Source organism: Neltuma alba, unplaced genomic scaffold, assembly GCF_004799145.2.
Source record: "Neltuma alba isolate B1F8T4 unplaced genomic scaffold, ASM479914v2 tig00003163_pilon, whole genome shotgun sequence".
NCBI classification, from domain to species: domain Eukaryota; kingdom Viridiplantae; phylum Streptophyta; class Magnoliopsida; order Fabales; family Fabaceae; genus Neltuma; species Neltuma alba.
Window position 1 is genome coordinate 1 of NW_021633168.1, and position 23,891 is coordinate 23,891.

A 23,891-nucleotide genomic window follows, 5' to 3' on the forward strand; every position below is an offset into this window, starting at 1 on the left:
CATTGTGAAACTGATTCTGAAGATTTAGCATCTCTGATTTCATCTTCTCTACCTGCAAGCTTCGGAGGCGCTTTAGCTCCTCAGCTTTACGTGTCTGCTGCAACTGCGCGGTCTTCCTAGCAGCTTTCTTCTCCTGCTGCCGTAGTACCACACCAATCTGCTCTTTCTCAAGATATTTTGAAACATAAGCAAACTCCTGGAATGAGAACATGTATGACTGTAGTGATACCAGCATAAATATGACAATTTCCACCAATGCTGATCTCGATGTAATTCGAAAACCATAATCATATTTGTGAAATCCAACCAATTCCTTGATGCATTTGCTTTCAGATTTTTTCTCGCCAAAATCACCCACAAAAGGAGATTGATATGCAAGAGAGAAGATTATAAGGAGAAAATTGTACACCCGCAAGAATCTAAAAATGTTGTTTCCCTGCTTTAGTATTTTTAGCCTCTTTCGGAAGAAAATCAGGGCAAAACCAAGGTAGCCAAAGTGTAAAATGTCATATTCAAAGGTTCCTGTAATCAAGATCAATGAGAGAACAAAATCTAGCAAGTGACAGTAACAGTAGAGTCTCAGGTGGTCAAGGCATGTCCAATATCTTTTGTTTCAAAAGAAAGATCATTTAATACAGAAGCAGACTTCCACTGAGAGAGGATTTTTTTATACATTTTTGATCTGGAGAGGCTAGATGACTGGTCAGCACGGTATTTAAAACACGAAAGCATGAAAACTCCGTAATAGCTAAAAAGCACACGAGGATCATCAACAAGAATTCCTGCAGTAAGCATTTAACACTGATTAGTAGGGGGAAAAGTATCACAGCCATCACACTTTACTACTGTTCCTGAGTGATAAATATTTGGCATGGTTAAAGCTACCCAATTTGTGATGAATATGTGGCACAACACACACACACACACACACACAAATACCTAGCCAACACTGTTTACAGTAGCTGAAATATGTATCTGATAATCTCCAACAGTCACGGCATGACACCTGTGCCTCAATATGTTGATCTGCAAAAGAGAGGTGCATCCAGATGGCCAAGTACTCAACAGTGATAATGGAAGCAAACAGAAAACAAAAACTGGCCATGCTTTTTGAATGACTTGCCGATGCAGAATAGCACAAGCAGCAAGTAATGCTATATAGAGCAAGGAAATGACATTCAAAACAGCAAAGCTAGCCAAGAGCAAAGCTATCATGTTGATTTCAAGACCGAAGAGGTTGAACATATTCTCTATCCAAAACTTCAAAGATACCTTTAAAGTAGTCTTCTGCATTTCCAACCTCTCTTTTCTCAAAAAATGAATATGCTTTCTACTCCACTTAGAGCTATCCTTGGAACTCTCCCAAAAACGAAGATGCCGGCACTTTTTTGCACTATCTCTTTCCAACCCAGATTCTGGACCTTGGGTTAACATAGAGTTCAATGCTGGACATGAAATACTTCTTACCCCTCGTTTGAATGATGGTGAGGTGGCATCTTCTGAATGTTTCCTTTCTGTAGTAGTAGGGCAGACAGTGCTTTCTTTATAAACTTCTTCTGGAGAAAACAAAGGACAAGGGTCGTCCCATTTTCCTTCATTTTCATAAGAATGTGGAATCTTCTCCAGCCAATGAAAAACATTATATTGAAGCATGCATGCCACAATAACCAAAACCTTTCCCCTTAAACCTGACTCTAAACCTTTAAAACTAGGTTTACACATCTGTAAGCCTAGGAAAAGGGACAGCTGAGAGTGCTCTTGACCTGGGAACATTTCAGCCTGACCACCCCACAACTGGAAAAGATATTCAACCATTACAAGAAGTCCTGAATAAACTAGAAATAATTTTGAAGGGACCTGAGAAGACTTTGGTAATCTTGAACACATGATCAAACCAAGCAGATACAGAAAACCAAATGCACTTATAGGTGACAATGATGCATAAAACAAAGAAAGAGATAATATTTTCTCAATATGCCAAACCAGAAGACGTCTAGTAAATGCAAAAGGTCCAGTTCCTGGTACACTACAGTTAATTGACCCCAAACTTCTGCTCTTCCTCCTTTCATAGCTATATAATTGCATCACTACCAATACAGCCAAGGATTTCCGGATATTTTTCAACAACGAAGCTTCTGGGTTATATCCAAACATAGTTTGAAGATCAAGAGTCCTGGATAGCCACATTTCTGAGCTGGAAAGGACACCAATGCTGTAAACGGAAACAAACACCATGAGTGCATAAACTTTCATAGGAAACCAAAGGCACCTTCTTGTTTGCCCCACAAGTTGTCTTCCACTAATCCACAGTAGAAGAAAGAACAAGTATCCAAATGAAGCATAGTTTGGCGTGACAAGGTACACACTGAGAAGAATGGTCAGGAAGGCTATGTACTTTCCGCATAACTGATATATAGATAGGAAACTCCGTCTTATTGTGTTCAAATATGATATCATCTTCTTCTCTGAATAATCAAACAGAAGGAGATATTTTTAACTATATATATAATAAATTGAAATGGGAATTCTATGGATTTAACAATAATAATATATGACAGAATTATACCACTAGTTCCTTGATTCTCACTGCATGCTGGACTATCAAATGACATAAAAATTGATGTGAGCAAGCCAGCTCGAAAGATGTGAAACCCAAACGGAGGGCAAGATGCATGTCGCACAGTTGCCGCAAATGAAATAAGTGCCTGAAGCCCATGGTTGTGAATAGCACAGAAGCAGGCAAGAAAAGATATTTTGAGAAGGTCTGCTGAATTATCATGATTAAGCAAGCCTGCAGCAGCCCCAAAAAAGGAATGAAAATACAACTTTGGTTTCAAGGAAAGAAGTTGCAAACGGCACCGCAAACATAAAGCCAATATTCAACAAGCATTTAATAACAAAGCGATCTTACATCAATAATTTTACCTAATTGTGAAAGTATTTGCATAGACATTGATCCTCTATGCTCCAAAGTTTTAGAAATCAGATCAAGTCGCAGGATGTACTGAATCGCAAAGTGTGTCTCACACAGAAGAATCATAGCTTGACGTAGTTTCCAATTGATTGCATGGCTTAAAAGAAAAACCAAAAAGAATATCACTGCAAGCAGAAAGCACGCAGTTTGTAAAATTAGGAACACTGATTTTGGTCACTGCATTGTGAAGACAAAGTTTTATTGAAAGGATGAGGTAGAGGATCAGGTGCATTTGAAACAATTCCTTATAGCAGCATCCTAAAAGTAATAAGTAAATAAAACAATGTAGAATATGTTAATTATTCAACTTACTATATACAGCATGAACGAGACCAGGTCTAATTGCAATAAGAAATATCAATATCAGTACAACGACATGTGAACTTTTGCGTAGTCCCCATGCTATTATAGCCACAACCAACACTGTAGTCTTTTCTTGCCCTAGAAATTTGACAAACAAAACAAAAAACAAATAATAAGAGTCCACAACAGAGTAAAAAAGCCAAGTTTTTTATGTCATAGGATATTATGATCAAATGTAAGCAGATATAAAAAAGAGTCCTCTGCACATAAGCAGAACTAAGAACAAAACAAAAATGAAGTTTAAGAAGAGCTACTCTGTCTTCCTCTAAAATTAAAATTTGACAATTATCAAAAAGATTAATAAATTTTTTTTACAATTATCAAAAAGATTAATAAAAATAACAGGTTATCGTTTGCAACATTTCCAGAAAACTAGGCAGCTAATTTAACATAATGTCTGTTGCTGATGTTTGCAAACGGAAAAATGGCTGCATTTGTTTCTAACTTGCTATACATATGCACACGGTGCCATGAGAAAGATTACATTTACCCGGGTGCAAACCTATACTTTGCCTAAAAATATGAGACAATTATGTCAAGAAAATGTCTGATATATATAAAATACATATCTATACTCCTTTAGGTTTTGTTGAAATTACATAGATTTCCCATCAATTTTCAAAATGTATTCTCATGTCTAATTTAAAAATTTTTTTCACTAAAATATCCTTCATTAACTAAATAAGTAAATATATATTATATCCAACTATGCCCAGATAAAATTAAAAAAACATTTGTTTTCAAAAAAATAAAATAATAAAGAATGAATTATATCTTCATTTTTTTGGGGGGGGGGGGAAAGTATCAAGGCTCAAGGAGGGTATTTTGGTTAAAAAAAAAAAAGACTAAACCGTAGCCCAACTTTTTTGTTTAAGGAAATCTTTGTGTGTATTTTGAAAATAGAGGGACTCCTTATAATTCAAAAAAAAATTTATGAAAGTAATTTGCACAATCTTACAACAAAATATGTAACTAAAAGCAACTGCATGGTGGTCACCAATTCAAATGCAAATTACATATCTATTTTGTCTTCCCAAAGCAAGAAATTGATACTTTTTTCAAACAAAAAGTAGCCAAGGTTACGAAGTAGAAAGTGTAGAATATAAGATAGAATCTTGGGGATTAATTGTAAATTAGATCTCAAAGATATGATCAAAAGTTTTTTAGGAAAGATTTTATTTCCGGTTTGAGCATGATTGATATCGCGTAGAATCAGGCCATCATAATCGGCCTCTCATACTCCCATTGTATATATATATACTCGTTCGATTGATTCTGAATATATAGAAGAATTCATATACATCAAAGCTGTTACCTTCTGCTATATGGTATCAGAGCAACGCTAGCTGATAGGCAACAGCAACGATGACCCATTCTTCTGGTAGTGAGAAGGAGTCGACCTCCCTACCCGAGTCGCACACGACGTCGGGAATGTCCGGTGGCTCCTCTGTTGGTGGCGCGACGCGGCCTTTGTCCACCGTGTTCGAGACTTCGGCTGTCCTCATCGTGCTCGAGAAACTCTCCGGTGAGAATTATCGAGAGTGGGCCCAGTCGATCAAACTCGCTCTCGAAGGCCGCGGCAAGCTCGGCCATATCACCGGTGATGCACTGACTCCACCATCGACCGACGCCAAAGCCGTGAAGCTGTGGAAGGCCGAAGATGCGATGGTATGTTCGTGGCTTGTAAATGCGATGGCACCCTCCCTCAAGCGCTGTTTTATGTTTTTATCTCCAGCACGAGAGATGTGGGACGCGATTCATGAGGCTTACGGCGATGGAGAAAATGCTTCCCAGATATTTGACCTCAAGACCAAATTATGGGATCTGAAGCAAGGGTCTCTCTCCCTAGGTGACTATTACCTTGCTAAGACTACTCTTTGGCAAGAACTGGACCTTATCAGTGATGATAGCCCGTGCTGTGCTTCCCATGCGGCCAGCAATAAAAAGAAAGTTGAAAAGGAGCGCCTATTTGAGCTGTTGGCCGGACTCAATCCCTCCTTTGATGATGTTCGGGGCCGCATTTTGAGTCAGGACCCCCTTCCCACTGTTCGTGGCGTCTTTGCAATGCTACGTAGTGAGGACTCAAAGAAGAAAGTCATGTTAAAAGGTGACCCAGCACCTCGGCCCCACACCGTTGAACCATCTGCACTCGCTGTTCGCTCCACTGAAAATCGTCCTGGTAACACAAAGCCCAGACCACAGTGTGAACACTGTCACAAACAGGGTCACACTAAGGACACTTGCTGGGACCTCCACGGGAAGCCTGCAGATTGGAAGCCCAGAAAAAGCCACGGGCGAGGTTACATGACAGAAGTGGCACGTGGTGAGGATGCTGGACCCTCAAATTCAGGACACCAGGAAGATGCACTGAGCAAAATTCTTGAACGACTTGCTGCATTAGAAAGCAGTCAACAGTTACGGAAACAGCCCGTGGCCACTGTGGTTAAGCGAGGTAATTTTTTCAAAGCATTGGCAACTATCAGAGGTATGAGTTCTGGACAATGTTGGATTGTTGATTCCGGTGCATCTAATCACATGACTGATGATATTACCTTATTCTCCTCTTATACTTCTACAAAAAATTTACCACCTGTTAAGATTGCCGACGCTTCTGACTCCCAGGTTGCTGGTATAGGGAGCATTAAAGTATCTGCCACGCTTACTTTACATACTGTTCTTCATGTTCCAAACTTGCGATGTAATCTATTATCTGTTAGTCAACTTGCTCAGGAAGAACGATGCCATGCTGATTTCTTTGCTACTCATTGTGTCTTTCAGGATCTGTTGACGGGGACGACGATTGGCGTTGCTAAAGAGTTTGATGGTCTTTACTACCTGGATGATTGTATGATCACCGTATTATTTCTTGTAATAAAGTGTCCCTCCCTAGGACTAGTGAATTGGAGTTATGGCACAAACGGTTAGGACACCCTAATTTTCATTATATGACTCAATTGTTTCCATCTATTTGCTCAAATAAAGATTGCTCTGAATTTCATTGTGATGCCTGTGAACGTGCAAAACACCATCGCACCTCCTTTCCTAGTGTTCCTTATCATGCTTCAAAACCATTCACAACAATCCATAGTGACTTGTGGGGACCTACAAGAGTTTCGAATCGCACACACTCTAAATGGTTTATAAGCTTTATTGATGATCACACACGAGTGAGCTGGGTGTTTCTGTTAAAAGACAAAACCGATGTTTACCAAACGTTCATTGATTTTTATCACATGATTCATACTCAGTTTCAAACACACATCCAAATATTACACACAGATAATGGCACTGAATACTTCAATCAGAACCTTTCCATTTTTCTCAAGGAACATGGCATCCTACACAAGAGTACTTGCCCTCATAGTCCCCAACAGAACGGTATCGCTGAGAGAAAAAATAGACACATCCTAGATACAGCCAGAGCAATCATGTTCAGTAGTAATGTACCAAAATATCATTGGGATGATGCTGTTCTCACTGCCACCTTTCTCATTAATCGTATGCCCAGCAAACCTTTATCCTATAAAACGCCATTACAAGTCCTTCATACTCATTACAACATTCCCTACCTAGAAAATACCCTACCCTTGCGAGTGTTTGGTTGCACTGCCTATGTCCATCTACATCACACTCACAAACTCGATCCCAAAGCTGTTCGCTGCATCTTCCTTGGATACTCTGGCACCCAAAAGGGGTATAAGTGCTATGACCCTACTTCTAAACGCCTTTATGTAACCTGCGATGTCACCTTCCATGAAACCATTCCCTTTCATTCCCAGTCATCGATTCAGGGGGAGTCTTGGAGTGAATCTCAGAGTGACACCAACCCCGAACTCAAAACCACAGCAAACCCTGAACACCTTGAACTTCTTGATTTTTCCCCAATCCTTGAGGAACCCACCAGTGAGGAACCTACTAGTGAGGAAGTGCCAATAGAGGTACCTAGAGAGAATAAGGGAAACACTAAGTCAGGGGGAGAGACTCTTGAGAACATACAGTTCTATACACGGAGACACAAGACAGGTAATGTTCCTCAAACATCTGAAGAGTGCCATGAATCAGAACCGGAAGCAGTTCCAAAGGAAATACAAACAGAACTTGACTTACCAATCGCCATCAGAAAGCCCCCCAGAACATGTACAAGGCATCCCATAGAAAGGTTTGTCTCCTATCAAGGCCTTACATCTAAATATGCTGCGTTTGTCTCTCATCTAGATGATGTTCGAATTCCAAACAACATAGATGAAGCTTTGGCTCACCCAAAATGGAGACAAGCTGTTATGGAAGAGATGAAAGCCCTAAAGGGCAATAACTTGGGATGTGGTTGATTTGCCCAAAGGAAAGAAGGCAGTGGGATGTAAATGGGTTTTTACCCTAAAATACAATGCGGATGGCTCTCTTGAAAAGTACAAGGCAAGACTTGTGGCCCAAGGTTTCTCTCAAGTATATGGCATGGACTACACAGAGACTTTTGCTCCGGTGGCAAAACTAAACACCATCAGAATCCTCTTATCCTTAGCTGCTAACCTAGACTGGCCGTTACATCAAATGGATGTAAAAAATGCCTTCTTGAACGGCGAATTAAAGGAAGAAGTATATATGAAGCTACCCCCAGGGTTCTCGGGACAACAGAAAAACCAAGCTTGCAAGCTAAGGAAGTCATTGTATGGGCTGAAACAATCTCCTAGAGCATGGTTTGAAAGATTCACTCGTGTTCTTAAGGCACAGGGATACATACAGGGGCAGAGCGATCACACTATGTTCTTTAGACACATGAGCGAAAACATCACAATTCTTGCTGTATACGTAGACGATATTGTACTCACGGGTAATGACCCAACCGAAATAGATCGGATCAAAAGAGCTCTAAATGAAGAATTCCAGGTCAAGGATCTCGGAGAAATGAAGTATTTCCTAGGGATGGAGGTGGCCAGGTCAAAACAAGGGATTTATATCTCACAGAGAAAGTATATACTAGATCTCCTAAAGGAAACTGGAATGCTTGGTTGCAGACCAAGTGATACTCCCATACGGACTGATAAAATTGGGGATGATGAAGACTTGGGAAAGGCTGTTGACATAGGGAGGTATCAACGGATGGTGGGAAAGCTGATATACTTGTCTCACACCAGACCAGACATTGCCTTTGCTGTGAGCGTCGTAAGCCAACACTCTCATGATCCAAAACAGAAGCATCTAAACGAGGTATACAGAATCCTGAGGTATTTGAAGGGTTCACCAGGACAAGGACTCCTATTCAAGAAATCTGGCCAAAGAAATGTTGAGATGTTTACTGATGCTGATTGGGCAGGTGATCAAGATGATAGAAAATCCACATCTGGATACTTCACCTTCGTTTGGGGTAACTTAGTTACTTGGCGAAGTAAGAAGCAGAATGTAGTAGCAAGAAGCAGTGCTGAAGCCGAATTCAGAGCTATCGCTCTTGGAATTTGTGAAGGCCTATGGGTGAAACGAGTATTGGAGGAACTACAAATGGTGGTGAATCTCCCTATTAGACTTTACTCAGATAATATGGCAGCAATCAACATTTCTCATAACCCAGTTCAGCATGATCGAATGAAGCATGTGGAAATAGACAGACACTTCATAAGGGAAAAGATTGATGATGGTATAATTGATCTCAGATATATACCTTCAAGAGAACAGACAGCTGACACTCTCACAAAAGGCCTTACGAGTGATAAGTTCAAATATCTTATAGGCAAGTTGGGCATGATCAATATCTATGCTCCAACTTGAGGGGGAGTGTAGAATATAAGATAGAATCTTGGGGATTAATTGTAAATTAGATCTCAAAGATATGATCGAAAGTTTTTTAGGAAAGATTTTATTTCCGGTTTGAGCGTGATTGATATCGCGTAGAATCAGGCCATCATAATCGGCCTCTCATACTCCTATTGTATATATATATACTCGTTCGATTGATTCTGAATATATAGAAGAATTCATATACATCAAAGCTGTTACCTTATGCTATAAGCAATATCTACAATAATCAATGTTTGTGCTTCTATTTTACCATAAGACAAAGGATAGGTAACTTGTAATTCCACCTTTCAGAGTGTAAGTTTACACAGTGAAAAGCTTTTCGTACTCAGCTAGACCATTTAATTTTCTCACCTTGGGCAAAAGATTCATCAGTTGTTGACTGCTCTTCTTCATCAATTACAGACAATAATACTGAATTGTTCACAAGATTACAGATTGCAATAAGAACACCAAGACCAAATTGAGCAAGCAGATACAATCCTGGCATAGGGTGATGCCACAGGCCTATGGTTTCCCAAATCTCCATATCCTACAAATGAATAAAGGGTTTTAGCTAAAACGCTTTAATAGAAGCGTCACTAAGTTTGCCACAAGCCTCCAGCAGTATTATACCTTCCATAAATTGTTATTGAATGCCACATTGAAGACATATGTGCAAGCAGCCCACAAGAGAATGAAAACAAGAAGCATTCCATTTAACTGATGCAAGCGAAACATGGAAGGGAAGGCATACAAGATATAGCCCACATAAGCAAGCAATCCAAATGCACAAACACTTGTAAAGTAGAGACTCCAAAATGTCAGTGCAAGCATGGAAATCTGCCAGTTTCACCAATAAATACAATATTAATAGACAATAGATAGCAGCTTCATGTGTTTATATCAATATTCTGATAGAAATCTAGGCCTCTATCTAAATTTACAGTAGGAGAAATAGAAAAAATAGGATGAAGGGAACAATGAATTCCATATGTAATTGTAATAAGAGGACTTAGGTAGTTAAAGCACGTTGGGTTCATTAGTCGTTAGTGGTGTTAATGACTACCAGACCGTCAGAAAAGTAGGCTATAAATAAGAACCAAACGCATTTGTAATATAGTTTGTTATAGTCAGTAAAGGGAATTCATCCAAGTTTCTCTCGTCTCTTTGTTTCTACCTGTGAGTCGGGAGACCTGATTGCATAATTTCTGTATTTTTCTTATTTACAGATTGTGGGTACACAGATTTATATATAATTTACAGGGTAGGAAGAAGGAAATATAATAAAAGCCTATAACAGCTATATTCAACGGTAAAGAATCAAGGAATAATGAATCATAAATGTCAAGATAATGGGATAGAATTAGGGAGTAATTAGCGAGCATTATATCTGGGATTTCACACTACCCTCCTTCTGTCTCTCTCCTTTCTCTCTCTTGACCAGATTACGATTCAGCATCAGAATACTAACAGTTGAAGAGGCCGGAAACAACAGATAACCACAAAAAATAGTAATCCATCTGGTAAGTGATTGCAACGGTCCCTCAAGTGAGTAGTTGTAATTAAGAATGAAAAAAAATGACGGCTGAGGTCATTTACTGATGCATCATGCACAACAAGGAGAAAAATAAATGAATGAGTCCATATTCTTGGTGAATGCCGAATCAACTGTTTCTCTGTATATGGAATGCCAAAAACTGGACTTGAATCATGCACAGGATTGATGTAATGAGGGGCAAATAACTCAATAAAAAAGGAGATAGAAAGTGTACCGGAAGACCGTAAGTTAAGAAGTTAATACTAAATGACCTAAAAGCAGCTCCTCTCGATGAAATACCAGCATGCCTCAAACCAAATCTGTCAATAAATTGTATAACAAGACTGAAATAAATTGCCACCAGAAAACTTCCAAAAATAACATCACATAACAAGAAGCAGCGAACTTAATGGGAAATCTGGCAAGCAATCAATGGAGACAACGTACAGAAATTGTAATCATCAAACAAAAACTAGAATGTCAGACCTCATGAGAGAAAGACAATAAATTTAACTACATAATGTAACAAAATATTAAGGGGGAAAATTTCATGCATCTTGTCTTGTTACATGAGAAACTTCTTAATCAAGCAAAAGGAGTTTTCCAAACAAATTCATCAGTACATTATTACATTGACCCTGCTCTGCCCCCAACCACCCCTCTCTCTCTTTCTCCCTCACACAAACACACACGCGGGCCCACGGACACACACCCACACCAAAAAAGAGCACAATAAGAGGTGTTAATGCAAAGTATATATCCAGATTCTTGCATTTACAGCTCAACAATCGAACTCTTAAATCATTTTATTGGCAACATTATTAGTTGTATTATATGATATATCCATTACGGTAACCAAGCGAACAATTAAAGGAATTAAAAATCGATATCCATTTTGAGGCAGTTAACCACAGAAACTATCCTCACAATAAGTATGAAGCTTCAGCATTTAGGAAGCGTGGGGGGAGAAAGAAAGAAAGCAAGATCATACAGAGCCATTGTTTCTGTCTAATTACCGGGATTCATGACCAAAAACAGGATACTTTTGGAAAAGAAGTGGCTCAGTCAAGTTGCTTTCTCTTGTTGATGTATCGAAATCCATGTCAATTAAATCGCTTCTACTCCAGGAAAGCTGGGAAAAGATAAAAGTAAGTTAGGGACTGTAGAGAGGAGTCAAAAATATTCTGTGTATTTCGTAGATTCTGAACAGTCCATTCCTATATTTACGCATAGTCTTTAACTAGAAGTATAGACAAACATCACGATATTATAAGAAAGAAAGCGAGTCACAACCCGCAAGTTTAAGTTTTCCTTTCAATCCCTATGACAAGAAGTTAAATTCTTTAGCATCTGGAAGGCACGTGATTTATCTGAATACAGGGGTGCAGGAATTCATGCCTGTGACTGGTTAATATTTGAAGACAATTCTCCCTGAATGGATTCGCTGTTGACTAAAACTCCAGACGTAAAGAATAAGATAGATGTAATATCATGTGGCTTTAATGATTGGAGTGCAATAAAAAGTCTAATCACCCATTAAAGACATTATTGTCTCATTGTGTTGAACAGATGTAGAATTCTTAATTCATCAGTCCCCACAATCCATGTTTTGTGCATGGAACTTGTAACAAAAGACATAATACAGCATTTAAACTTACTCAATTGTCCGGAAAAGCAATCTTTATATTCAGTTAAAATTGTTGACTTCGATTGTTTAATCCTCTTCTCTTGTAAATTCTAGAGCAAAAATAAATAGCACCCATAAATGTACTTAACCTTAGACGCATAGTCCCAGAACACACACGAGAGTGTATATCAAAAACCTTCCCATCTATGTGTGGAAATCATTCGCTTGGATTATCGTTTCCTAACATTAGCATGTCAGGGACAATCAAACCGCAAGACATAGTCTTTATCAAGAAGTATATAGAGAGCCTTTTTCCTTAACAACAGAACTAAATAGAAGCAGTAAGTCTAGTTCATTATATTTACCATGATGTAGAAGAGTAGAAGCGAAAGACCAGAGCAAACTCGGGTCCATTCCAATTTAGCAGAAACTTTATAGAGTCCAAAGAGATCAAAAATCCTCCTCAATATCTCTGGGAACTCGACGGGAAGTTGATATATGTAAAGAAGGATGATATTCAAACCAGCATAAAACAGAAGGTACCTCCGCCCCCTTCAAATTCATGTAAAACGTATTTGGTGAGTCTGTCAATTTCTGTTGTGAAAAAAACTAAAAATGTTTTCTGAGGGGGTGCAGGAGGTTCTAACCGAAAGAGGCCCGAGAAATTGCTTGTCAAAGACCAATCAACAAGCCCTATACTGCTGCAAATAAAATAAGGCAAAGAAGCCCAAGATGGGTGACTTATTCCAACAGTTATTTGTATACCGGGCAGCAATAAGAAGGAGAAACCCCTAATATGAGAGCCTGCGAGAAAGAAAACAATACAGCAGCCCAAATCGACATCCATGTTATGACCACTTCATATGAAAAAGGTAATTAATTTGTTACTTTCATTTTACGTGTTTGTGAATTTTTCACTTTACCAACAAAGATATGCGCCTTGATGAATTATTCTTTTGTGTGTGTGTGAATACATGCACATAATATACATGCTTCTATATATGTTTACTTACTACTGGAAGAAAAAAGGAAATTGATAACTGAGTATAATAAATGGTAGATAAACAAAAGAAATACAAAAATTCAAACTATTAGAAGACAAACCTATCAGCAGAACAGAAGAGCATAAATGTCCTGGATGAAAATCTCTCCATCCATCCGAAATATATCTACTTCCATAGATTTCAATTATTGAAGCAAAGACGATCAATATCTGCATAACCAAAAACTTCTCTGTAGGCAAATTCCACCAATACTGCACCCTGCAAATCCATTCCGTATGCTATTTGTTGTGTTTTTAAAACACTGATGCATTGAGGGGCAAAAGTCTATGCTAGAAAGGGGTAAAAAGCAAAAAAGAGGAAGTTCAGGCACCTTCTAAATCCAATTAGCTGCGCCCACTGAGCATTGCTGGTGCTCCATTGGTCACCCTCAATGGCCCAAGCAATATGAAATATGGCATGTGAAAGAAGGATTAAAGAGGAAAATATAAGGACACACCAAGAAATTGAAGAATGTTGACGGAAGCAAGAACCTGTTTGCCAAAAACTTTCAAACATTTATCATGTGAAGAAAAGATAATTAAATTTGCAAATAAAATATTAGAAACGTAATATCCTGCGGGGACAGGCGTATTTAAGGAAACAATCAGTATCCATATAATAATAGCAATAATCCTTGAAAAGATGTATAAGGTTGCTAACTAGAATTTACAACCAAGGAAACTAAATTTCTAGCCAAAGATTAGGACTATGAGCCTATAGCCACTCACATAACCCTTTCCATCCAAAGAAGCACATAAAGTAGTTGCATGCTGTATTATTATTATTATTATTATTATTATTATTATTATTATTATTATTATAACAACAACAGCAGCAACAACAACAATAAATAACAAGAAGAATGGGAGAACTTTTGGACAAATTAACAAGAAGAAAAGCATGGTATGTCCATTTGAAGTGAGCTAATTCCTCCCGGCGTCTAAATTTTACAGCCTATTACTTATTTAGTTTTCATTATTAAAAGATGATAAAATCCAAAAGCCTTGTTAGTTACCGATATATTAACCCTCAGAAAAATTCAATTAGAGAATGTTAAAAAGAAAGGTGCTCGTGTCATCATGAAAGGAACAAGAATTTGAAGAGGAAGGAGGGTAAAAAGGAATTATGGCATGAAAAAAATGAAGTGCATATGCGGGTGAACATCTTACCCCTTCTGATAGCAGTGCACTGAAGGTAAAGAAAGGCTAACAAATCTGCCAAAGATATCAAACTCCAGCTAAGTAAAGCGGCTGCATGGAACAGAAAATATGTCAACTTTTAAGAGAGACAGTTGGGACAAGACAAAGGATACTGTAGAGGCGACTTTATCTAAATTCAAGTTGCCATAATAACTTATTCATGGAAGACTAAGAGTGTAGCTACCGAGACAGTTATGCACAGTCGTAACGACAGAGCTTGCGTAATTAGCCCATTATATGCAAAACCTTTAGAATATACATCTGCATGCACAAATCTGATATCTCTCATGTCAAAGTAAAATTCAAGTGCGAACTTAAAAATACGGAGTTATGAGATCTTAACCCAATATCAAGTTAATGTTTATCCAGCACGAGGCCGAATTCACAAGTCTTGCATCATTAATAGAATGTTAATCCTTAATTTTCTCCAACAGAACACTAGCTGATGAACAGTACAACTTCCTTCCTTGAACTTTTATAGATACATGGATGATGATCATTGATTGACGCCAGCAGGTCTCGCGGTCCATGAGCATCCCGGTATATTACAGTATATTTTCTTTAACTTCATTTAGAACATCCAAAATTGCCAAACCCCTTTTAAACATGTGAATTTAAGTATTTGGTGAATTCCTGCGTGCTATTTCCCGCTCTGTTTTGACTTTTTGAGTACGAGACACTAAGAAGCGCCAGGGATGATATGGCAGAACAAAGGAAGGCCATGGAAATAAGAATGGGACAAAGGCAGACCTATTAGAAGGAACATAGGCAACACGAATCCTGTGAGAAACTTCGCCATGACGATCTGTTCTTAAGAACGAAAACTTGAAAGTCCCAGCCAATATCTTAGTCCGGAGCAACAGGAATCCATTTATAGTGACTACCAACTATGAGAACCCAATCCATGAGCCAAATACTGACGTTATGGAAAAGATTTTCGTCGCTAATGTGATGGAAGTTCCCATGGTGATGAAAATTGGTCATTGGTTGGGTTCATGTCAAAATGATAAACGACACCCATTTGAGAAAACACATAGATCAGTCGCTTTCACAGATGAGGGAGGCAGAGGAATCGCAAGATCAAGGTCAGAAGCTGAAATTTGATGATTGGATGCGGTGGGGAAAATGGCCGATGGAACCAGGCGCGATGATCGGTGTTTAGGAACAATCATTTTGCTTACGTCTTCGGAAATCGTTCTCACCGCTACAAGGGTATTCTTGGTATTCAAAATTTTGACCGTTACCCTAGCGCCATATAACGTACAGCCTGTCAACTACCGGATTAATAAATCCATGAGCTGGCAAAACGAAGGATTAGTAAATTCCTGAACCTGTTTTTGGAAAGCAATTTTTTTTCTAACATCAATGTATCAATATATACAATTTATATTTAAAGGAATAAATAATACTCTTCCGGTCCTTAATATAGGACCCAATTCTTGAGTTGGTTTTGGTCTTAAATATAAGACCCATTTCTCATATTTATCAATTTTCTCTAAACTACCCCTATAGATACTCTTTCAACCATAATCAAGTAGAAGAGGCGGAAAGGGTATTAAAAAAGATGATTATGGTGTTTTAGGAAAAACATGTCACATTTTTTATAATTAACTAACTTAACTAACTTCCTTAATCTAATCAAATTAGTTAAATGAGTTTTATATTAAGTACCGGAGGAGTACTTAACAATCCTATTACATTTTAAAATCGTGCATTTTAATATTTTTTTCAAAAAATTGGTTTTCCCATGCAACAGCTAGTTCTTCAGGTAATTTTACTGTGTTGTAAGTCCAAATTTAGTTGAAAGACAAAATATGTGATCTAATAATGCCAACAACAATGCAACATGGGGGCGTAGCTCATATGGTAGAGCGCTCGCTTCGCATGCGAGAGGTACGGGGTTCGATTCCCCGCGTCTCCAAGTGTTTTGAGGGCTACAATTTCGTCCTTTTCCTCCACTCTTATTTTATGGAGGAAAAAAGGGTTTTTGGACCAACTTAAGGATATTTAAAGGCTATTATTTCTTCGGCCTGCGGTATTCTGTGCTGTAAACCAGCTCAATTTGTGAACTGAGGTACATCATGATAAATTAATTTAGGGGCCTTCTTAACATGCACTGTAATTAAAATACACACATGGTTTGGTTAATTAGTATTATTAATTAATTATAAGCATAAATTAATTTAATTAAAATAATTAATATTAATTAATAATATACTCAAATTAATATTTTTTATTGTAACGAATCAATTAATTTTAAATTCAAATCAAATCAATTCTTAAATTATATAAATATGCATAATATTAAAATAAACCTCTTTCTATGTTGGAATACCGAATTTCATTTGGTTCTTGTAATTATCGGTTGCTTGGCTTTGGTTATTAGTTCCAATAGCAATTGAGGCGCATATTGTTGGCCTTGTGCTGCAATAAAGGTAGTCTTATGTGTAATGTCCAAAGATTATGTAAGCATAAACTGCTATCTTAAGATTAATAGCATTCCAGGTGTCTGTGATGGAGATCAGCTACAGCAATCAACCCAGTGAAACGTGTAAAGATTATATAAGCATAAGCTACTTTCTTCGTTCAAACGACTTGCGACCGATGCAGTTGATGTCAGCAAAGAATAAAAGTAGTTTTGACAAAAATGCGTCAAGGTAAATCCTTAAAAATAAAAGTACATCGATAAGAGGTGAGACATTGTACGTACGGTACGGTACGCACAATTGTCTCAAGTCTTGTTCACCCTGAAAGCATCAAATACAAAGAGTGCTAAAAGAGTTTGTTCTGGTTACTGACTCCACTCGTTCGAAAGAAATTGCTGTTATGTATGAGGAAGAAATTGTCTGAGAGCACAAGTCCTCATCAAACTGCCTTTTGACAAATATTTCAATATTTGAACAACCCATCAGACTTGTTGGCTCTACCAGACAGGTCGTCGGCCTGCCCATGAGAACCGAAGGTTAGCAGCCGACCAAGGACAAGGAACACAATCAAATTAGACAAGCTTGACCGACCATCCCCTTCCTGTTTTTGGTGGTCGACAAAAAAAAATCCCAGACGCACCATACATCTTACAAGTAATCCAACAACCACAGACTGTTTTGGATTACCTTGACAACTAACAGGATCACCACATCATGTCAGATATACACTGTCCAAAGCAGCGAAACCAGCTGCAACTCCACCTTCATCAGATGACGATATTTTCGTACGCATCAAATAACCACTTTGTTCATTCAGGATGACTTTATCTCTGTTCCTGCAAATTGAAGCTCATTCAGCGTTAAGCACCACACAAATTTAAGAAAGGATGAAGCAGTGATTCATACATAGCCGAGCTATATACCTCAAATAAGTGCCAAATATTCCAAGTTCTGATATGGCATGATTCTTATGACAACAGCCACTACGCATAATAAATGTTGCAAAACTAGTTGGAAATATCCTCTGCATAAGGATGTAAGCTGCGTCTTCTTGAGATCCTGCTTTCTGCAATTTTATGAGGGTGTCCCTCACTGCACCGCCATAGATATTGTTTCCTGAAACATAATTACAGCCCCTTGGGTAAATTCCCTGCCTCACTTTTTTATTTCCTGCAACAAGGTCAAAGAGTCGACAGAACAGAAGGTTGAAGCAAGCTTTAAAGAGAAATAAGACCTCCTCCTTCTCGCTGGGGCTTCATTACAAATAATTCTGGCCTTTCTATTGCTCTTTTAGTAATATCCGATTCATCCAAACTCCACAATCCTGCAAAGCATTTGCGCAGTTTGACAATGTCATCTTTGTTTTCAAGGTACCTGCTTGCAGTATTGACTCAAAAGTTAGGGAAGTGATATCAACTGGTGAAACAAACTCTATTCAGCCAAAATATCCAAATTAATCAATAAGCTACTCAGTCGCTAAGACAGAAACGGAAGGGGGAAAATCATTCTTTTGCTTCTGTACACGCATTATATTTGATTTACTTGACATTCATCGAAAACAAAATACACTCAGCTTATACTTTTTTCTACGAAGTAAAGTGCTGAGGTGAGGATAAGTCCATCCAACAACTTTCCATTTCTAAGGCATTAACTCAACATTCTCAGCTTTACGTGGGAAGTCTCACAAATCATCCCATCGGTTACAATATCTGTGTACTGGTCATATGCTTTCAATTATGAATAGTAAAATCTTGCTTGGAGAATGGGAGTGTAATAGACTACCTCTCAAGAACGCCGGGTTTTGCAAGTTCCTGTTGGATCTTCTTTGTGCCAGCCAAATGATAAGATATCGATGGGCATTTGATGGCAGAAGATTTTTCCATTAGTAGTCTAGCCCTCCATTCCTGCAAATTGAGCAAGATATGCAAACATAAACTCAACTTCTCCGTAGAAGCCCCTATTCCAGAGGATTATGTAAAAGCACCAGATGACAATAAAAGAACTGCCAGATCTGATTGATATAGGAAGAATCATAAACACGCAGAAAAGTTTGCAGAATGCACCTCTATTCCACTAAGTGTATGTTTAGTCACTAGTTGCCTTCCCAAGAAGATTAGGCCTTGTGAAGTTCGGTTTTTAAAGATCCTCACAGTCCCAGAATGATCTGTTTAGCAATATGAGCTAGTTTTAACTAGTGCTTGGTTTATTTTTTGTAATTCACAGAGGAAATGCTTTGCGATCTCTGGTTTTGGTTGATGTGCATTCTAAAGTAACCCTTTCTAAAAGGTGGCCATCTATTGTTCTTATCAGCCTAAACATCATATGTGTGTGTTTGTTTTTGTGAGCAATATAATTTTACCGATTTTTCCACAAAAAAGTATTAAATGGTAATTGCATCTCCTAAGTCGAGCTAGTAATTTTAATATATTTTGGGCACTGTAGTTATGATCTCCATTGGGCTAACAATGCCTAAGGTTAAAGAACAGATGTTTCAACGCTGGAATGGAACAGTTATTATGAGCAGCGGAAAAGTGCAGTGTAGATGCTCACTGATTCTGAAGGATAGTCGAGTGGTGTGTACCCAGCCCTGAAGTAAATGACTGCAATAGCTTGTCCATCCCTGTACGTGTCAGGAAATTAGATTTTTCAACGGTCAGAATGCAATCATGTCCCAAATCCAGAGCAGGGAAGTCACTTTTCCAATGGCAAAAGATACATACACAAAAAGTTTTCCATCAGGAAGAAGTTCCGCCTCTTGATCAATTTGAGCCAATGTTTTCCGCACAGATGTAATATGATGTGTATTAAAAAGCTGAGGAAAATACCTCCAGTCTAAATGATAGATTTTCTAAATTGTTCGGATCAATTTTTGAAATATGTAATGAATGTGCATTGTTGAACAAAGTTGATGTAGGAAGCAAGAGAAAACTACTAAGAACAGGATATCTTTCTCTCAGGGCTAAAGAAAGCATATGTTGGTCATACATGTTCCGTTCATCAGCCTGAACCACAAACATTATTACAGCTCTGCACAGATCCAGTGAAAATTTCTCTTGCGTAAGTTATAACACAGCATTTAAAAAAGTAGCAGAAGAAGCAAATGAGGAAAATATTTCTCCAAACTTACCTAGGGTCATTATATTCACACCATGCTTTAGCCAATGCGTCTACAAACTGATTGCAAGCAGTATTGGAAGGAATTCTGTCGGAATTTAGACCAAGCAATTCTCCATAGTGGGAAAGCATGTTTCTGAGTAAAAACCAACCAATATGATGATGCCTTCCAATAATCAACTTCCTTTACTTAAATAACAACACTTAAGAAGTTAGAACTTCTATGAACAGGCATTGGACATTATTAATTAATATCTGCGAATCATTTATGAAACCCTGAAATAAATTCTAATTTGAAATCACCTAACAAATTCCTAATGTATCTCTAATACGAATTAAACTGTATTTACCATGAGAATTATCATATTTTTAACTTATAAGGACCCACAGCTGCATCAAAATAGAAAAAGAGAAATAAAAAACATTATTAAAAGATTCTAAATTAGAAACCACACATGCACACTTACTTATGAAGCTCAGTCACAAGTCCACCAAGACCAGCAAATGAAGATGAAATGGTGTTCAGTTCAATTTGCAGAAGTGCTTTGGACTGTTCATCAAGCATATAATCTGAACGGTGTAACCCCAAGCATATTCCCTAACAAATTATTGCAAAAGGAAAGGGTAAAAAATATTGGTTACTAACTCTGACTGACTGATGGAGAGTAACCTGCCTGCACCTTCATCCCAGCTTTTGCTATATTAATAATATGCTTGATCATAAACTAGATATCATGCGAAATAAACAAATAATAAAATAATTCAGTTTTTTTACTCTCTTGAGCCAATACGTGTTCCTATGACATAATATTTAAAATGCCCGTAATGGCATAACTAAAGAAGAAAATGACAATCTTTAACAAATTTGGTTCCAATGCACTGTCAATCTACACTCACCTCTTTTTTGTTAAGCTCTAGCATCTTGGAATGAATATCTAAAAGTCTGGAGGTAAATTCATCCACTTTCTTAGTTCTGCGTAGTGGGAAACAGACAAATAATATCAAATGATAAGGCATAAACAGAGATAGACTAGAGTAGAAAGACCATATTTTGGTAGCTAAGCTAGAATGACAAATATATGATGGCAGGCCAAATCGACAAGAATTAAAAATGGTAGAATTGTGCGAGGTAAATCACACAGACAATAAGTGAATGTATACGCTCACAGACATCTAATGCAAATTGTTCTTCACAATTTGAAAGGTAAAACAAAAAACCCAAGAATCAGTAAATATAGTAAAATGCCCATGGAATGCAATCTCTCATACAGCAAAATCTAGAGTTGATCCCAAGACCAGCTGAACATGAAAACTGTAAAAGAATAATAACACAACACATAACATGTCTCTAAATAGGTAAGGAGGGGGGAAAAGAAGACCTGGAGAGAGAGTCCTGTAGAAATTCTCCATCTTGACTCACTCTGTCAACTAGCTCATTAAATACTGGGGCTAACTCACACGCCTGCTTCCAGTGACTTCGGGGGAATGATGCGGGGAACAACGTAAACGGCGCATGAACCAAGCCCACGCCAGGAACACTTCCTGATCTCTATAATTCTAAACAAGCTGACATCAAATTCAAGAACTAACAAACAAGATGAGACTATTACAAAGGGCAGTGAAATAATGCATTGTTCTAACGATCCAACAAATGTGAAAAACTCTTTATTTTTCACATGACAGTCACCAAGCCTCGCCAGTGAACTATGATTCCTTATCAGAAAATCAATACTTTATAGAGTACAGAATTCAAATGTTCACAATATAATATAATATATTCAGTCAACGTTTCTTGGTATATCACTGAAGACAGTAGCGGAAAAATACGATTGCTTATGGAGACTGAGAAGTATTGGGAAGAGGGAAGTGAGAACTACATTGGAAACGGACCTCAACAGATTTATCACCAGTAACAAGGCCATGAAGCGAGCTCCATACTAGAGCGTCATAAGCAATCTTGTGAAGTAACTGCTGATCAATAGCATGATAATCGGAAAGAGGAAGGGTGGCAGTTCCTTCGATATCGCCATGCTTCAGAGGCAAAATTGGCGGGCAAGAAGCAGCAGCCGATAGCTGAGACATGATCTTGATGGGCTTACGAAAGCGAATAGAGCCGGGTTTGAGTGAACTAAGAAAAAGAAGGTGATTTTGAGTCTGATCTGACGCAGAAGATACTAAGAATGCGGAATAAACTACTGTTGCCTTTTCATACTTATTTTTGGTTTTGCCAGCTTTGTCTTCTGTCCATACAGCGATGAAAAGATCAAACGAAGATGCGTGTCCTTTTTTTCGCTGTTTTTTTTGCCATCGAAGAAGATGCTGGTCATGCGCCAAACTGAACTCGAATTCCTTAAATAAAGACGTGGTGTGATTTTCTTAAAATAGTTTTATATTGATACTAATTTATAAGTTAAACAAACTAAATTAAAAAAATAATAAATGAAGGATTGATAACATTTTTGTTGGGAAAAAAAAACTTAGATGAAGTTTATTATATGTATCATATTAAATAGGGGGAATTTCACTGTAGGACCGCAGAAGACAAATAATCTCAAAGAGCCCTCAAAACTTTCTGAAACCTCACTGCAGGATCAAGGGACCAATCTGATATTAATTTTTAGAGTGAGATTACAATAATACCCCTCCCTTTTTATTTTATTAAAAAATAAATATTTACCGGAGTTACTGTTCCAGCCACCGGAGGTCGGAGGTCTGGCCACCGGCGCTCAGGTGGCCGCCATCGGGTCCGGTCACCGGTGGCCGGAACAGTAACTCCGGCGAGACCTCCGGTGGCCGAAGTTTTTTTTGTTTAAAACAAAGTGGCCAAGGGAGGGTTTGAACCCAGGATCCCTTGGCACACCAAAAGACTTGTAACCACCAAGCCAAGCAACCCATTCAATCATAACATTCAAATAAAACTATATATAACAAAATAAACGCAACAGTCCAAATGTATATGAACAAGTGAAATTAGACGATTTACAAGTATAATTCAGAAATTTGCAACAAAAATTAGGCAATTTACAAATAACATAATAAAAGTCATAACCCAAAATGCAAGTATTTAAGTGCAAATGAGCAAGTAAAATTTGAAGATTTACAATAAAAGTTTATGGATTTACAACCCAAATTTAGCAAACACAAGAGAATTCACAACCAAAAATGTAAGTGTTTGAGTGTAAGTGAACAAGTGAAATTAGACGATTTACAAGTGTAATCCAGCAATTTACAACAAAAATTAGACAATTTACAAATAACATAATAGAAGTCATAACCTCAAATGCAAGTGTTTAAGTGCAAATGAGTAAGTGAAATTTGAAGATTTACAATAAAATTTTATGGATTTACAACCCAAGTTTGATAAACACAAGAGAATTCACAACCCAAAATGTAAGTGTTTGAGTGTAAGTGAAGAAGTGAAATTAGACGATTTACAAGTGGAATTCAGCAATTTACAACAAAAATTAGGCAATTTACAAATAACATAATAGAAGTCATAACCCCAAATGCAAGTGCTTAAGTGCAAATGAGCAAGTGAAATTGTCGAATTTCACTTGCAAATCTATAAACTTTTGTTGTAAATCTTCAAATTTTATTTGTTCATTTACACTTAAACACTTGTATTTGGGATTGTGAGTTCCATTATGTTATTTGTAAATTGCCTAATTTTTGTTGTAAATTGCTGAATTCCACTTGTAAATCGTCTAATTTCACTTGTTCACTTACACTCAAACACTTACATTTTAGGTTGTGAATTCTCTTGTGTTTGCCAAATTTGGGTTGTAAATCCATAAACTTTTATTGTAAATCTTCAAATTTTACTTGCTCATTTGCACTTA

At 37.7% G+C, this 23,891-nt stretch overlaps 1 protein-coding gene, 1 non-coding gene and 1 pseudogene across 4 annotated transcripts; 1 reads left to right on the plus strand and 2 right to left on the minus strand.

Moving 5' to 3' along the window:
* Positions 1–11: 11 nt before the first annotated feature.
* Positions 12–14,092, minus strand: LOC114740496 (piezo-type mechanosensitive ion channel homolog; annotated as a pseudogene).
* Positions 14,093–16,360: 2,268 nt separating this feature from the next.
* On the plus strand, positions 16,361–16,433 carry TRNAA-CGC (transfer RNA alanine (anticodon CGC)). Its single transcript has one exon. It is a non-coding gene; the product is annotated as a tRNA-Ala (tRNA).
* A 715-nt stretch (positions 16,434–17,148) lies between these two features.
* Positions 17,149–22,262, minus strand: LOC114740500 (glutathione synthetase, chloroplastic-like). 3 transcript variants are annotated; one of them, XM_028928655.1, is made up of 13 exons: positions 21,943–22,262; positions 21,432–21,601; positions 20,950–21,025; positions 20,520–20,650; positions 20,066–20,236; positions 19,885–19,965; positions 19,659–19,739; positions 19,489–19,558; positions 18,721–18,842; positions 18,173–18,312; positions 17,862–18,054; positions 17,626–17,774; positions 17,149–17,455 (listed from the first exon to the last, which is right to left on the minus strand). In XM_028928655.1, exons 1-12 carry the CDS (start codon positions 22,132–22,134, stop codon positions 17,651–17,653), a joined length of 1,551 nt encoding a protein of 516 aa, XP_028784488.1. In that variant the 5' UTR covers positions 22,135–22,262; the 3' UTR covers positions 17,149–17,455; positions 17,626–17,650. The 3 variants fall into 3 exon arrangements, with proteins under 3 accessions (XP_028784488.1, XP_028784487.1, XP_028784489.1); XM_028928654.1 differs by having other exon boundaries at positions 17,149–17,774; XM_028928656.1 differs by having other exon boundaries at positions 17,149–17,774; positions 20,066–20,188; positions 21,943–22,256.
* Between the last annotated feature and the right edge of the window lie 1,629 nt (positions 22,263–23,891).

What these genes read in the sequence shown, in the direction of transcription:
- LOC114740500 (XM_028928655.1), bottom strand. Translation starts at nt 22,134, where the DNA reads ATGTCTCAGCTATCGGCTGCTGCTTCTTGCCCGCCAATTTTGCCTCTG. An exon ending in CCTGATGGAAAACTTTTTGT is followed by an intron (nt 19,559 to 19,658) that starts GTATGTATCTTT and finishes TGACACGTACAG; the next exon opens with GGATGGACAAGCTATTGCAG. An exon ending in ATATTTGGCACTTATTTGAG is followed by an intron (nt 17,775 to 17,861) that starts GTATATAGCTCG and finishes TTCAATTTGCAG; the next exon opens with GAACAGAGATAAAGTCATCC.